General features: G+C 36.6%; 2 protein-coding genes across 2 annotated transcripts in view; both read right to left on the reverse strand.

Moving 5' to 3' along the window:
• Positions 1 to 261: 261 nt before the first annotated feature.
• Positions 262 to 5,945, reverse strand: LOC121297294 (40S ribosomal protein S14). Its single transcript, XM_041223534.1, has 5 exons — positions 5,883 to 5,945; positions 4,616 to 4,766; positions 4,052 to 4,213; positions 3,070 to 3,146; positions 262 to 2,676 (listed from the first exon to the last, which is right to left on the reverse strand). The coding sequence occupies exons 2-5, from the start codon at positions 4,762 to 4,764 to the stop codon at positions 2,609 to 2,611; spliced, it is 456 nt and encodes a 151-aa protein (XP_041079468.1). The 5' UTR covers positions 4,765 to 4,766; positions 5,883 to 5,945; the 3' UTR covers positions 262 to 2,608.
• Positions 5,946 to 12,324: 6,379 nt separating this feature from the next.
• LOC121297212 (bifunctional heparan sulfate N-deacetylase/N-sulfotransferase 1) overlaps positions 12,325 to 16,433 on the reverse strand; it is a 60,891-nt gene continuing 56,782 nt past the window's right edge. Inside the window, exon 15 of the mRNA XM_041223357.1 lies at positions 12,325 to 16,272. Within this exon, the coding sequence (XP_041079291.1) occupies positions 16,153 to 16,272 (120 nt within the window). The 3' untranslated portion in view covers positions 12,325 to 16,152. The remainder of the gene's footprint in view (positions 16,273 to 16,433) is intronic.

The raw sequence follows: 16,433 nt of genomic DNA on the forward strand, positions 1-16,433 counted from the left end.
CTATGCATATATAATGCAGTACTTTATAGGTTGCAAACTTCACAATGTATCCTTTGTGTTCTATGTTAAGACAATACAGTTGTTTTCTTACAAGGATAAACATGATCATTAAAATAAACTCTACAATACTCAGTGGGGATGTTAATATAGTATGACGATTCAAGGGTCCGATTGTTTTTTTTTTTGTTACATTTGCTGTTTTTTGTTACATTATTGGTCAAATAAATAAACAGAGAATGCTACTTTTCTAATATCCAGCCATAAAATGACTTTTTTATTTCACGTCTGCATCAAAGAGTGCTTTTGTACTTCTCCTCTACCTAGCAACAAATGACTGCTTCAGCATTAGAATTGTATTTGCAGAGGAAAAAAATATGTACTGCAGCCAACCTTGAACAATTACTTTTACAGAATAAAGGCAGAATTAATTCTCTGGAAAACTCCTGATGTGAAGTTTCATAGCAGAATGTATTTCATATATTTCTTTACATACTGACCATTCATTTATTGTATAAAATCATGTTTTATAGGATATGCAAAGTTGGACTAACAGTTAACACAATAACACAAATACTAAGAGGTTTAACTATACATGGCTGAAATGCATACAAGAAGCATTTGAAATTCCTATGAACTATGATGTACATTAGCTACTCAGCACTCAAGTATATATTTTTGTCAGCAGGTTTTAATACTTAAAAATGGTTTACTGACAACTTTTATTTTTAGTGCTTGACACGGAACCAACCCCAACAAACCTCCTAACAGAATGAAACATTTTGTATCTATTAGAATGTGCATGTCTTAGTTTCCTCATGTCAGATACTCAAGTAAAACAGGAAATCTCCAATGAGATAAAATAATAATTTGATATACCAGTACACATCCTAAACACTATACCTTGTGGTAATGCTATTAAAGGTAAATATATTTAAAACAAACCGCTTTCAGAACACTGCAGGTGCTTAACATTCTTTAAAAATCAAGACAACACCCTAACCACAAATTCTTTCTTCCAAGTTCCGATGCAGGCCAACAAAGGAGTATGCTTTCAGCGCCATCTAGTGGCCAGATACAGCACCTTTTAGTATCACTTCAAAGGGATTCATGCCTTTGTGATTGCTCAACAAATGTACAATCTAGTTTTTCTAGTGACAGTAGGTGCTGTGGAAAGTCCAATTACTAATAAGAGTGACAGTAACTGGAGTGCGACAATAACCAAGACATTATAGATAATACCAAGACTCCACTAAAGGTGGGAAAAGTAGCTTGTGTTTGAAATTAACTTGACCCGTTTTGTTTTTTGGAGAATTTGCAAGAAGGTTTCCTTAGCCAAGCAAACTGATCAAAACAAAAAAAAAATTGAAAATCAGACACATTGCTCAAATCAGTTTGTATAAAAATGTAGTTATAGCAATTTGCATTTCTTGAGACCAGATTTAAATTTTTTTTTAAAAAAGCTTCAGAAAAACACTAACATTTCACAAAATGATTACCTTAGCTTTAAACAGCCCATCTGCTGCTACAGCCAATCAGAATTAAAGCAATGTACATTTCCCCGTCCATAGGAAGTACATCACTGTTCTAGGACATCTCTAAACCTGCTCTTAACCAGACCATTGCACCTTACTGTGGCACTTCTAGCCTGTTGCTTTTGGGCCTGGTAAGCATTCCTAAACTTGCATGAATGACAAACCAAATTGGAAATGAACTTGAATCAGGTTACTCAAGTCCTTGGATCAGGTAAGAAATCTGATAATTAAACACAAACCAATTCCAAACTGAGAAATGTAACACATCTATATTTCTGAATCCTGTTCTTTAGATTTGAAAAGGATTCCATGACATTTAAAAATGGTAATCCATATTCTCCTTTGGAAGCTTTTACCAAATGCACTAATCGTACATGGAGAGGTAAACCCTGGATTGCTGATCTGCAGATTTTAGTTACCACTCAATGATCCAGATGGGATTTTTTCTTGCCCTTTCCTTATAGGATGCATTTAACTTGGTATCTTAGTTTGTGCTAGGGAGTGAATGTTGTTTAAATAAACATGGACTAAAACCATCAGTTTGAGGTTTGTTTTAGTTCAAAACCTCCGCTATTAGTTTCAAACCATCATATAGACTGCCTTGAAGCTGCATTTGGGGATTGGATCTTGGATGGGAATGCCTTAAGACCGTCTTTGATCTGTCCTCAGGCAATCTTTCTGAGCAGTTCAAAAGCTGGAAACTTCAACAATTTCCAGGTATCTATTGCCTTGCTGTTGACTTAAAATTAGAAATAATATTTCAGAAGCTACTTAGATTGGCCAAGATGTCCAACTTCCAGGGTCATCAGGATAAAGGGGGATTATTTTATGAATCTAAAAGAGATTAGAAGATAAATCAGAAGACAACTTAAATCTTATTTGCAACAACTGAGCCACAACATGCAAACCCCTACAGACCATGATATTTAACAGAAAGCTACATTAAGTGAATCCCACTGACTAAAGAAATTTGGCCACCACTTAAGCATTCATTCTCATTATACTAAAAAAAATAAAGCAGGGACCAGATGCCAATTTGCCTTTTTTTTTTTTTATTGACAGTAGCAGAAAACGCTCTACAGACGACGTCCGCGACGACCACCCTTTCTGCGGGTGCTGTCTGATGGGATCGGGGTGACATCCTCTGAAAAAAGAAAAAAGCATGCTACACATTGGTATTTCTTCATACATTAGCTTTCAGATATGTATATAGACTTATGTCTACAAACAAATCCAGCAGAAGGAAAAGTATTCCAATATGGACTAGATAAGTCCATGCTAACAAAATTATACTAAAAGGCATGCAGTAATAAATCTAACAGGATTAAATTTTCTTCTAATGGAATCCATTTCACCTAAATGGAACCTCTACTGACTTGTCACCTTGTAGATAATGCTGGAGACAGGATGCATTCATTTCTTATACTCTGCAGCCTTACAGTATATTTCTTAAGTTTTGTTTTGTTTTGTTTTTTTTTTTTTAAATATAATCCAGTCAGACAGCTTCATATCTTGCACTTTTCTACGTAATCCTTACCAATACGTCCGATCTTCATACCAGAACGAGCCAGGGCTCTGAGTGCAGACTGTGCACCAGGTCCGGGGGTCTTAGTTCTGAAATAGATAAAACAGCATTTCATGAAGCCCTTAGAATCAACCCAAGAGAACAGTTAAACTGTGCTGGGAGAAAAAACACAGTCTATCGAACACATTACATGGTTTTAAAATGACAAAATGTCTTAAATTAATCATCACTTCGCTTCAAGCACTGAGGGGAGATGTCAATACGTACCCCAACTAACAGCTTTTACAGTTACAAAGAGGCTACCAGATTTGCATTAAGCATATAATTCATTTTTATAACCCTCTAAACTTAATCATTTTGCAAAGCATGTATTAGGATGCTTGAATTTGAGGATACCAAGAGCTCTGAAGCTTGTAGCAGTAACATCCTACCTTGACCCTGTACTACCATACAACCTTGAATCAATTTAACAGACCTTATTAGATAAAAAATAGTGCTACTGCTGTTAACTATTTAGTCACCACGTGGTTAAATCCAGAGCACACAATTTTATCTGTCACCTTAGTTACATGTAACCTAAAACAACTGGTTCCTGAAGGTTACCACATTTGGCCTATAGGGTTTTTACATCTTTACACAATACAAGGTTGCCAATAAGTGCACAGATTTTCCCAATAGGTAGTTAGCATGAAGTAAGGATTTGGAGTACAAGTTCAAAGTCAAAGGGTAGAATGTCTTCATATAGTATCAGCGACATGCACTTTCATCCCCCAAAATACGTAGTCTATACAATAGGGCAGCAAGCACCACCTAAACTCAAAACAGGTTAAAATAAATACTGCCAAGCTACTCCACAACCAGAGCATCACATTACAAGTCACTTTTAAACCCCACATCTGTCTGAAAATCTTGAGCATGCAAATGATACCTTATTCCAAGCTGCAGCTTTAAGAGAAATTCTGTTTGCAAGAGGTCAATGCCCATATGCTCTCACCTATTGCCTCCAGTTGCACGCAGTTTGATGTGCAAGGCAGTGATGCCCAGCTCCTTGCACCTCTGCGCTACATCCTGAGCTGCCAACATAGCAGCGTAAGGAGAGGACTCATCTCTGTCGGCTTTCACCTTCATACCACCAGTCACGCGGCAGATTGTTTCCCTGGAAACAAAAGCAGCACACACTTCAGCTTCACCTTTAAAACACAGCTTTGTCACTCGAATAGTTTTGCAGTTTATTAAGCCTGGTACTGACAGGGCAATTTCTCATACCAAATTTGCATGCAGACACCATTCAATTAAATTTGAACCACAGCAGCATGTGAATACCTGTCATGTAAGCAGGCTATTCCAAACAGTATTCTGGTTTGACATGCATTGTAACTGAAACATGTTCATTTTGTAGTGCACAGCTTAATTTTAAATGCAGCAACACCATTATTTTCCCCTCTTCACTGCAAGACATTTGTCAGCAATACAAAGGCAGACCTATTCGTGTATGACCACTTCTGAGGGCACATGGACGTGTGGCAGTTGTAACTGCAGGTACCAGTCAGATACATACTTGCCAGATAGGTCAGTGACATGAACGAAGGTATCATTGAAGGAAGCGAAGATGTGGCAGGTTCCGAAAACATTCTCGCCCTCAGCAACCTGAGGTCCCAGGCTGATCACCTGTTCTTCCTTCTTTTCCTTACCCTTACGAGGTGCCATTGCTGGGGACAAACGAAACAAAAATCAGCACCAATGTTAAGATTGAGAGAACAAATTTATTTCTAGTTAGTGGCACTACTACACACCGGAAAGCTACCATCTCAATCATGAGTTATGTTCCTTTTATTTTAGGTTTTTATCAACATGTACAAAAGCACCAAGACATTTAGGTTTCAGGTAGCCAATGTAAACATTAACAAAAACTAGGATTTATGAATGGTTACACTATTAGCAACCTGCTTGTTTCTCCTATATAGGCCCACACAACCACTTGCCTAGATGTTGGTTTTAATGGACTTAAGAAACAGAATTTAATCAAAACTAAGTTAACGCCAAAGCAAGCACTGCAAAAATCATTTAAAACTTAAGTCTCCAATAACACAGACACCTAGCAGCGAATCTCAAGAATGGATCATGAATTTGGAAGATAACGCATTCCCTTCATTCACAGACCAAATTCATGTTAACATGATTGAGGCCTGGCTCCAAACCAGATATGCACTTACAAACTGTACAATTGGGTGCATTTTTACCACCATAATAACGTCATGTTTTTACAGTAAAAGTGCAGTTCATTGGAATTACAAACTAGCTACAACGACGCACCGTGACGTTCTAAACATCGTAAACGCTTTATTTATTACTGAACAGAAACATACAAGTCTAAACCAGCACAGGGATTATATGCAAGGTACTGCAAATCGTTGTAATGAAGCATGAGCATAGACAGACACTGCACGCTGGAGGTCTCAGCACTAATCGAAACAAAATGAGACCCGAGAAGTTCCAGGTACTGAAGTACGGTAGTACTGACATACAGACGACCTCTACAATAGCAAAAAACAGTATTTTATTTCAACAAACATAACGCACTGCCGGTACAAAACTGAAATACACCAAAATCCACTCAACACAGCAATAGGCTCCAAAAGAGGCCTGTACCTGATTCAACCCAAGTTTCAAATACTTTGAACTATCGCCTTTATATCGACCCATTTAATAAATGCTACTTGATACCAGTAGATGTGAGTTTTTATTGTCAGATTATTATTTTCATTTACACATATCTCTTCAGATTATAAAGGATTTGATCGGATAAAATCTGGGAGCGCACATACCTATGTGTGTTCCTATGCGGAGTCGAAACAGGAAAGGAAGGAAAAATTGAAACCGGGGGAAAGGTCAACATTCTGTTCCGGAAATACACGACGTAGTAACCAATGAAAATGTTTATTTTTCATTTATAATTCCTAATGAAAATTCTATATAAACGATGTTATTCTTCCACATACACGTTATATGAAAATTCAATAAATACAATAATATTCCTGTCTTAATCGCCCTCACAGTAATGGCTTCTCCGATGCAGCTAAATGTGTGTTTTTATTTGGTTTTATTTTAATGTTTGTTTTTGCAACATGGACTGAACAAGAGCCAGGGTACAGTGCATGTTGCTTATATGTACTGTGCTCTTTAATATTTATAACAAAATAAATAAGAAGAAAACATCAAGCATAAAACAGTTAGGTCAGGTGATGTTACAGTAAATTACGAGATTTACACGACGTGTATCGTAGAAACGTGCTGTACATTACGCATTTCTCTAAAACCTAATCACCGTTTAAAAGTCTAAGAATTCAACACATCGTCGCTATTAAACATAAAAGTATACATTGAAACGTTTTTTTAACTTCTCTTGCTGTGTTAAGATTATTTATATTTTCTATGGTGGAATGTTTGTTTTTTAGATTAGGTGGCGAATGATTCCATTACATTATAGAAAATTTACATATTTTGTATTTACAAGTTTTCCTATAAAGTGCGCCCGTGTAAGTCACATTAGTTACATAACTTGCCAAAAGTATCTCAATCTAAATATAATTACTATTTGAAATCTTTTTTTTTTTTTTTTATTAACCATACAGCCAAATCGTTTTTAATTTTAATAAACATTTGAAAACAAACAGAATAAAATATCAATAACTTTTTTCATTATTTATTTTTAATTAAACACATAAACACACCATCTCTTTTTAAAGAGGAACGTTTTCTTAAAACTACTTTCCATCATTGACCCATTACTTGGAATATACTTTGTTCCATGCCTTTGAGCACTTTATAGCAAATTAAGTAATTCTCAAAATCTGTTTAATTCTGAATTCCTCAAAGATGTAGTTCACTATCGAAGGCTCTTTAATCTGTAGACCCTCTAATTTCATAATTTAATACACATTCTGATTCCACAAGGACAGCAGAGTGTTCAAAGTATGAGGGATTATGCTACTGTACATTTTTTAACTGACAACCATTATTGTTCAAGAGTTCAAATTATGGTTTCCTTTTTTTCTTCTTTTTACCTACTTTCATTGTGGATTCGATTGCCAACTGTGTTATTTGCAGTGCACATCACTAAATATAAGCTTAAACGTTAGCTACAGTAGAAATCAACGAGTTGTAATTTGTAAACATTAAGTAAAATTAATATGTGAAATGGATGTGATTTGTTTCACCCAGTCAAAAACTCCAAAGATGCATTCTAATACAGAATTGCCTAAAATGTAACATAGCCTCACTATGGCAACCATATTAGAATTCAATGTCATGGTAACCAACACATTTAGAATGCAGGATTTATGTAACCCTGCAAACATGAAGTCGATACTTCACATGAGCTCTGAGATATGAGGTCCTGACAGTCCTGCTGTGTGGCAGCTTTATATAATAACTGCCACTGCAGGTTTATTTATTTTTCTAAAGTCAGGCATTTTGTTGTCTGGAAACTAGTCACATCACACAATATTACCCCCCTAGTGGACAGTCTGATAATTGGCATCTCAGCCCATTAAATTGAATGGAAAGGCAAGGGCTGGACAAACGCCAAACATCTTATCATTCAACTAAACAGCAAGCTCTGCAGCCCAGAGGTAAGTACTGTATGTCTAATGCTAATGTAAGTAATAATAACTCATCAGCCACTAGGAGGAGAGCCATTCCAAGTTTTATAATCACATCCTTTTTTTATTAAATTGAGCAGCCCCGGGCGCAGTACCAACCAGGTCTTCAATTGCTAAATTAAACTTTGGTGTTTAAGGAAGTAAAGCGAACCAAATGACACTCATCTAAACTGAATAGGGTCCTGTACTTACAGTATGGAGGGCCATTCCACACTAGGTGTAACAGAGATAATGCAATAATTTACTGCTTTGAGGCTTAGCTGGAGATTTAACTGGTTCAAATAAACACTTAAGAATGTTGCTGGAACAAAGGCCTGGTCTGGAAGGGTCAGAGTTGCTATATGTAAGAGAGCAGCAGTAGCATAGGTGCTCTATGTAAGACAATTGAATGCTTGCAAAGATACAGTTAAGTACTTATCAACAAAGCCTTTTTTATTAGGGTAATACGCACATCTGGCAGCCACAATCCTAGAAGGTAACAATAGCAGAATAGGAACATTCTAGAAACAGGGATGACATAAAACAGACTGCATAGAAGATTAGGGCTAGTGTTATAGCGATACACCGTTGAAATATATTGGCATCCTCTGGCTCACATGGACATGTTGTCGCACCGGAAAACAGCTGATCTTTTATTAAGGAGTTTAAGTGCTGAAGAGGGCAAAGGGGGCATCATAAAGAATGCTCCATCTGGAATAATATGTTGAGGGATCTCTAATCTGAGAGTATGGAGATTAACGTCAAAACATTTTACAAACTGTCACTGCTGATGATGTACAGTACTTAGTACCATGCAGGCATTCCCTGAGATTAAAATAAAAGGCAAGGGAGAAAATGCTTACAGTGAAGCACGTCGCTCCTCAGAAGCCTCTCCCGTAGTGCTCAGTGGTGCAGGAGTGTTTAGCAGGTTCATACATGCAGAGATTCTCAGCTGGGTTTATTCTAGATGGCTGTGCAGCTGTCCCCTCAGGCAAGAGAAATGAGTCTGTGCTATTTCACAGCTTCACCTGTTACCAACCACACCAGCCCTTGATAGCTGGTAATAAAATGTTGTGTCACGTGTTTTTTTTTTTTTAATCATTTACACCCAGATTTGTTTTGGACTGTGTATAAATGTATTTGTTAATTAATACCTAACAAATGTTCCCCGCATAAAGTCCAATATATCAAAGCGCAAGTGGCTCAAATGACTTTGTTCTGTTACTTTTTCACAATCACTCTTAGTGGTTCTTATTGCTGTTAATCAAATATTATTATTTTTTTAATTTTATTTGTGCTTTGACAGGAAGTCCATGATCTGCTCCTCAGTTATAGTAGCCTGCTATAGACATTTGTAATATAGACAAGATGAGCCACAGGGTCTTTTTATTATTAAGCGTTAGCGCCATCTAGTGCACAGAAGTGTCTTACCAGCAAAACTAAAGGAAACTTGTTTCCATAGTGGCAGACCACTGGATGGAACTGGCTGATCTTCCCTAGATTCCACATAAATATGGCATGCAACTAGAAATGGAAATCACTTTCCCCTGGGGTGTGCCAAGTGTTAAATTATATGTGTTGTTGTTGGAAAGATGCAGCACATCATAAACACATATGTAAAAGACCATTTTGATTGGGCTTAGGGAAATGTCATCTGGAGAGAGGCACTACAGACTGTTTCACTGACTTGTCACCTGTGCTCAATAGAAACAGAATAAGATTCAATAGCTTTTTCAGCTCAGAAAAACACATTTTAGAATATTAAGTCCTGCAATAACAGGAAATGTGGAACAATTTTGATTTAATAAACACATTAGCAAATAGGAATAATAATAAATATGAACGGGTATTTTCCAGCTATAGTAAAAACTGATTGAATTAGACCCTAGAGTGCCCACCTCTCTCAAGGGTCATGTCAGAAGTAGCTGTGCTGATTTCACAATTGACCACTGGAGATTTAAAGACAAATATTAATTTTGTGATAATCAGAGAATGTGTTTACGGAGTATTTGGTGTCCAGGCTTATTATTGTACCTACGTTCTGGGGTCTGTTTTAATGTTAAAATTTACAAATCTGATTTTTCATGGACTTCATTTTACTGTATTTTTTTCATTGTGTACAGTAAAGTGAATAAGTAGTTTTAAAAGAAAAAAGAAACTTCTGTCATTAGTGTTTTGATATCTGCATACAAAAAGCAATACAAATCGAAAATGCATTCAAGCATAATGTTTTTATTACAGAATAACAAAATGGTGATTTCTAAAAGGCATTTCATTCAACAAACACTATGACAGATGTAATAATGCGGGCAGGTATTACTTTGTAGCTTTTGGTATGGTTCTACAAATGATTAGTAACACTGGGCTTTCCTTTGGCTTGAAGTCCTTGCCTGACGAGATTCAATTTGAGACTCACACATTCTGGATGCCACTGGTAGATAACAACATAAAACAAATTCAAATAAAAACAAAAACACAGAAGATACTGTTCCATGGGCTCTTTAGTCAGTTCTCAGATGAGTGCCCACAAAAAAAAAGAAGAAAAAAAGTGGTGTTTTTATTTGTAATTAAAAGCACAAAAGTAGGTTACACAATAAAAAATATTAACAACTACAGTCTTTTATTGTACAGTCCAGGTTTTTTCCAATAATATATATATGTATATATATATATATATATATATATATATGATATATATATAATATATATAATATATATATATATAATTATGAGTTCATTAAAAATACAGGACTTTTAAAATATAGAAAACACAGTTGACAGTGTGCAGGTCACATGGATGACACCCCCCCCCCCCCCCCCCCCCAAAAAAAAAAAAAAGCGGGATCTCCTGCCAGACAGAGAAATAAATAGTAATACAGTATATGAATGCGCATGATCCCACAGGATATACCATAACTTTCCAACTAGCATTGCTGACCCTGCTTTAGCTCAGAACTATACTGTCTGTAATAACGATGATGCAGCAGCTGGGTGTTTTTCATGAACTACTGTTTAACGCACATTTCAAATACTCCATTGTATTAAATCAGTTAATCCAAAATGTACACCCTGCTGTCTTTTAACCCTTAGAATGCTGTTGCTGTACCCCCCCCCCCCCCCCCCCCCCCCATAATAATAGTAAAAACTGGGTTACATAACAGTATTGACTTCAAGTAATTTACAAAATAAATACAATTGACATAGGCATTTACAATGTTAATGGTCCTGTTCTAACTTCTAAGATGCATTCCTGGATAGCCTGCCAAGCTGCAGGCAGACAGGAGATTCCCAACCCCAGCAGATTTCAAAGGGTTAAAGCACATTAAAGCAGCACAGCACCACCAGTTGATGTGTTTAATAATTGAAATGGTTTCACTGTGCAGAATCAGGAAAACAGCTTTAAAAAAAGTATTTCTTTATTTTTAAAACATGAAATAAGCAGCTTTGATAACACATATTGTCCTGTAGTGGTAATACCATTTTCTCAGACCGGCTGGTCTTCATTTGGTTCACGTCACTGAATTGAGTACATTTATACATAGTGGATTTTTTCCTTTAGCAAGAACTCTCTTATTACAAATGGTCTGCATTAAACCCTTTTTCTCTATTGTCACTGCTACTGAAGAAAGCGACTCCTGGTATACAGTTGTTTGCCACTGTACACAGTGGTGCTGTACTGTACAGTGCTACAATACTGCAAACAGTGGTACTGTACTGTACAGTGCTACAATACTGCACACAGAGGTGTTGTACTGTAAAGTGATACTGTACAGTGCTACTATACTGCACATAGTGGTACTGTACAGCACACAGTGGTGCTATACTGTTGAACAATAAGAAAGCTGTTTTTTTTGGTTGCTTCATCAGCAGTACAAAGCACAAGATGCTGCTTGGAAAAGTCAAAAAGACACTGATTAATGGCAGGGAGGGATAATGAGGTATAAATTAGACACTCTGGATAACAGGAACTTACATACTGCATATAAGAATATGTATTTACAGTTTAGTCTGATAATACAATAAAGAGGTTTAAACATCCCTACCAGGTACAAGACTGCCTGATTCTTCCCCTTCCAGCCCACCAAAATAAGTACAAAATAGAATGTATTAGTAGTAATAGCAGTACAGTAGTTATGCACCATCTGCCATGGAATGTAGTTCATTTTCTTAGCACTCTATACATGCTTAAGGCTCTTTGTGCCAAGATTCACTTTTTTGAACTTTGTGTTGCATTGAATCCAATTAAACACACATGTTTTTAGAATGCTTCACAGTTTAAGTATTTGAACAAAGATGGACCACAAAGAATTAAACAGGATTACTTATTACAAACTCAGAGCTACAAAGGAGGGGAGAGGGTAATATGACTTTAAAAAGAGGCAGGCAAGTGCATTAGGAAAGTGCTCTTTCAGCTAACATTTTTAGATCATTAGGCCAGTAGCAAAGTTTGAGCATGATTTCTCTACGTGTTGCAAAACACAAGCAAATGCTGTGGCTGTAATACATTTAGTGGTAGAATCCAAACTTAGGTGAGATCACACACAGATATTCATTTTATATATATATATATATATATATATATATATATATATATATATATATATATATATATATATATATATATATATATATATATATATATAGGCACAATCTGTTTCAAATATATATTTCTTTCATAATATTTGAGTTTTCTACTAAAAGCTGCAAAATACTTGATTATCCTGCACTCGTCTGTGCTTGAAAGCATACTGCCAGAATAGAAATGCTTTATTTCCAATAAAGCCAAAAGCTAACACAGCTGTCTGAAAGCCAGTAACTTTTCTAGTACAGTGGGAGTCACAGCATTATCCATCATTTCGAGATGAACACTACAACTGGAATAGTTGTTCCACATCATAACAGATGACTTCACACAATATAGAACATCTTGTGTAAAATATGCTCCCAATATACTGTTAAGTGGATATTTATTATTTAGTTGTTTTTGGCAAAACCTTGTCAAGATACTTGTCGTGCCCAACATCCCCTGTAGAAATGTCCTGATTTAATTGCAAGAACAATATAAAATATCCAAGAAACAGTCTGATTTTAAAAATAACGTGGTTTGATTTTGTCAAGACTTCAATATTAATGTAAGTATTTCATTTTCTTGACTTAAACTAAATAATACTAATAATAATGCCAATATTAATAAATAATTTGTAGGCTTTAAATTATCATGAACAGTTTACATTCCTACAATCCTGAATTTTCATAATAAGAATTGAAATTTGGTTAGTTAATACAGCGTGTACCATACCTACACTTAATGGAGTTTTGTCAGTACCTAATTATTTAATACAATCTCTGTTTTGGTGGGAAGAAAAAAAAACCACCCAATAAAGAAAAACCTGCAGTTCAAAGGATGTCATTTATCTACTCAATGCAAAGTGCATCATCATTGTTTCTCGGAACAGAGAATTACACGGAAAGGCACTGCACCGCAGAGCAATTTCCTCTTAACTGTGGGGAGCCAATTACCAAAATTAGCAGAGCAGAGCTTACCCTGAGTGTGAGGAGACAGAAACCAAGGAAATTTAGCACAGCCAAACATGGCTTTGCAGAAACATTTGGAGACTATCTTGGCAATAATTACCAAGGTGCCATTTAAATTCCTGGTTTTGGGGCACTGCTGTTCACAGCAGTGTACCAAAAACTACCTTGTCACAGCACACTGTGTTCGATAATAAAAAATAATTATAATAAAAACTGATTTCTTGCCACTACAAGCTTCAGAATGTGCACCAATTAGAAGATCCATTAGTGGATACAACTTCAAAGCAGCGGTGAGCTGTAATATTCAGCTCGAATCTTTTGCTTTCATTAAAAAACAGACCAAACATGCCAGTGTACTATTAAATGTATTACCTCTCACAATCACTGAAATATATCAATACATTTAGCTGAAGCAAATTAACTACACGTGTAAAGACTGGGGGACAGGCAATGAAAACAGTTGAACCCTGTGTAATCTTAATAAAGCCACGATTAAGGTACTAGGTCTGTACAAGCATCTGAACCATACTTTCCTCACAGTCAAGTACCAAGTGGTCTGCTAACCAGTATTTGCTTCAAAATAAAAGAACACCATGTTTGGAGGATTTTATGAAGGCTAAGGTTGTATAGCAATAGTCAATGCAAATATGGTTTGCACTTTGGGATTGTACTGTTGCTTCTTGGTAACTATGCACTACAACATGTGACATGTAAATGTACTGCTCTTGTACAAGGCACTATCGATCCTGCATGAAGCCAACTAAAGCTTTTTCTTATGCCTGGTATTTAATAGTGTGGGTTTCCTTTTGATCTGTCTGTATAACGTACTTCTAACTCAATCTGCAGTATAAATAGCCACCCAACGCAGTTATTAAAACTCAAATACATGAAAAAAACCAACAAATTAACAGTTATTGTGATGCTTTAATCTTATGACGATTATTTTATTTTATTTTTTATAGCTACGGAGCACCATAAACTTTGATTAAATTCAGGTCAGGAACAATATATCTGTCAGACTTACCGTTTCTGCAAAAACAGAACAATATACTGTGTATGTGTGTTTTCAAGTAAATACTACCATGGGGAACCCCTTAATATTACACCATGTGGTGGATTATGGCTTTAGCCCTTTGTAACAAATAGTTCCTAACCCTTGTGGCACTGACTAAACTTGATTTCTGAAATTCCATATACACTCCTGACCTGATTGTTTTAAGAATCCTCAGGTGGCTTTCATGAAAAGCTTCTAACAGTTGAAGAAACTCGAGGTTCCATAAGAGAATCTGAAGGTAAATCTAGGGCTGCTGCTGGGATCCTCCCCACAGGAGACTGCGCTGGGATCTGAACCAGCATCTTTTATTTTGACCAGTTCACAAACTATATATCACCATTGAAACTGTACAGAAGGATAGCTAACTTCCTCAGTTGAAGACGGATACGTCGCCGTTTGTATTGTGTGCCCTTTATGGGACTACAGAAGAACAACCTCTATATTTGTTTTTCCCTGACCGGGTCTATCACACTCCTTAGACATGATCTCAGTCGTGTATCTCTGGTTATTCAGACAAACGAGATTGCCTTCTCAATGGACCGGAAAGACAGAGAGCGTGATTGAGGCTTGGGGGGGAATGTTGCATGATCACAATACAGCATGACTGATGAAATTGATGACTTAATAGCAATACTGGAACAAAATTGAAATGTGCTTTAAAAAGGTTTAGTAATTATTATTTGTATTCCTCATTGCACATCCCACATTTGGTGCCAAATGGCATCATTATATCCAATTTCCACCAATGGATAACTCCCAGCTGGTTGTATCCTCCCCTTTCTCTCCCACAGCTTTGTAGGAGTAACTTGCCTAAATTCTTCTATTAGCATTTGAATGCCTGACCTGTTATTGTAACAACGCATCATTTCACGGGATGTTACAAACATTTAGCACTGCTGGCGCACACATGGTAAATATGCAATAAACACAGTCAGTCAGCTAGAACTAAAAACATTAACTGCACTGCAATTGAAGTTGTTTAGACTGCTGAATGAAAATCAACCCAGTTTACATTCTCCTCCAATCTCCATTAGTGGATCAATACATAGGTTTGTGTTTTAACAGCCAAATCACATTTTTTCTTCGCAAAAGTAGAATTTTGTGGCAAACAGGAAACTAGTTAATGGTGCTTTTGGCCTAACCTTGTCTACCTCTGCTCACAAGCATGTCAACATTGTTATTTAATACTGTGGAATAAAACAAATATTTTAAAAACAAATCCCAACCTCTTCTGATTTCATTTCCCGTTGTGCTGCAATAATTAACTTTTCTAGGTCTGATAGAATAACATTTTTAAAAAGCCAGTTACAAATCTCCATGATGCCCTTACCCAAATACTCTACAATACCTGTATTCCTACTGGCTATCAGTGTTAAAACACATTGATGACGGCTTTAAAAAACGAAAAACAACAAAAAAATGGAAGGATAAACAACAACTGGTACTGACCACATTAACCGGGAATGCACATCCTGGCACTTGTAGTCCCTTACTGGCTACTGTAATATGGCTGGACGTCACTGGCATATGCAGCGACCAACCAGACTTGGGTTTCAGTCTTTACCCTCCTCCCCTGGTCCATTCCTCTTCTAAGGCAGCTGTCATTAGTTACAGCCAATGCTACTTTAGAGCCAGAGCAATGAGGACAGAGGACTACAGCTCTACAACAGTAGAAATGCAGCCAGGTCCACAGTTTGATAACTGATCGCTCGTTTTCTCCTCAAGGTTCTCAATCCGGTTCCTCTCCAAGCTTTGAAAAAAAATTATTATTTTTCCTTCTAGTTTCCTCAGTCCTCTATGTACGTGAATTTCGCAGCTGGCTGGTACCCATTTCTCTCAATTTTTGCTCCCGTCTCTCTGTCCTCGCTACCTGGTATTCTGCAGTTCCTCTCGCAGCCAGGTAGGCAGAGACTGTCCTGATTTATGCAGCAGCTTCGACAGCTCAATATTGTGCTCTCTGTAATAGTCTTGCATGAAGGCTCTGGACTGAAAGAAAGAAAATCAAAATATAAAAAAGGGCACAAATCTGTCAACTGTCATTTTAGTGCACGGGTAACTGGGATTAAAGAATTTTCTGCAGAATGTTTGTTTAATTGGCTATCAGTGAAACCGCATTGTTCATGCAGTGGAGGGTGTTGGTGTTTTTT

Source organism: Polyodon spathula, chromosome 22, assembly GCF_017654505.1.
Source record: "Polyodon spathula isolate WHYD16114869_AA chromosome 22, ASM1765450v1, whole genome shotgun sequence".
Lineage (NCBI taxonomy): Eukaryota > Metazoa > Chordata > Actinopteri > Acipenseriformes > Polyodontidae > Polyodon > Polyodon spathula.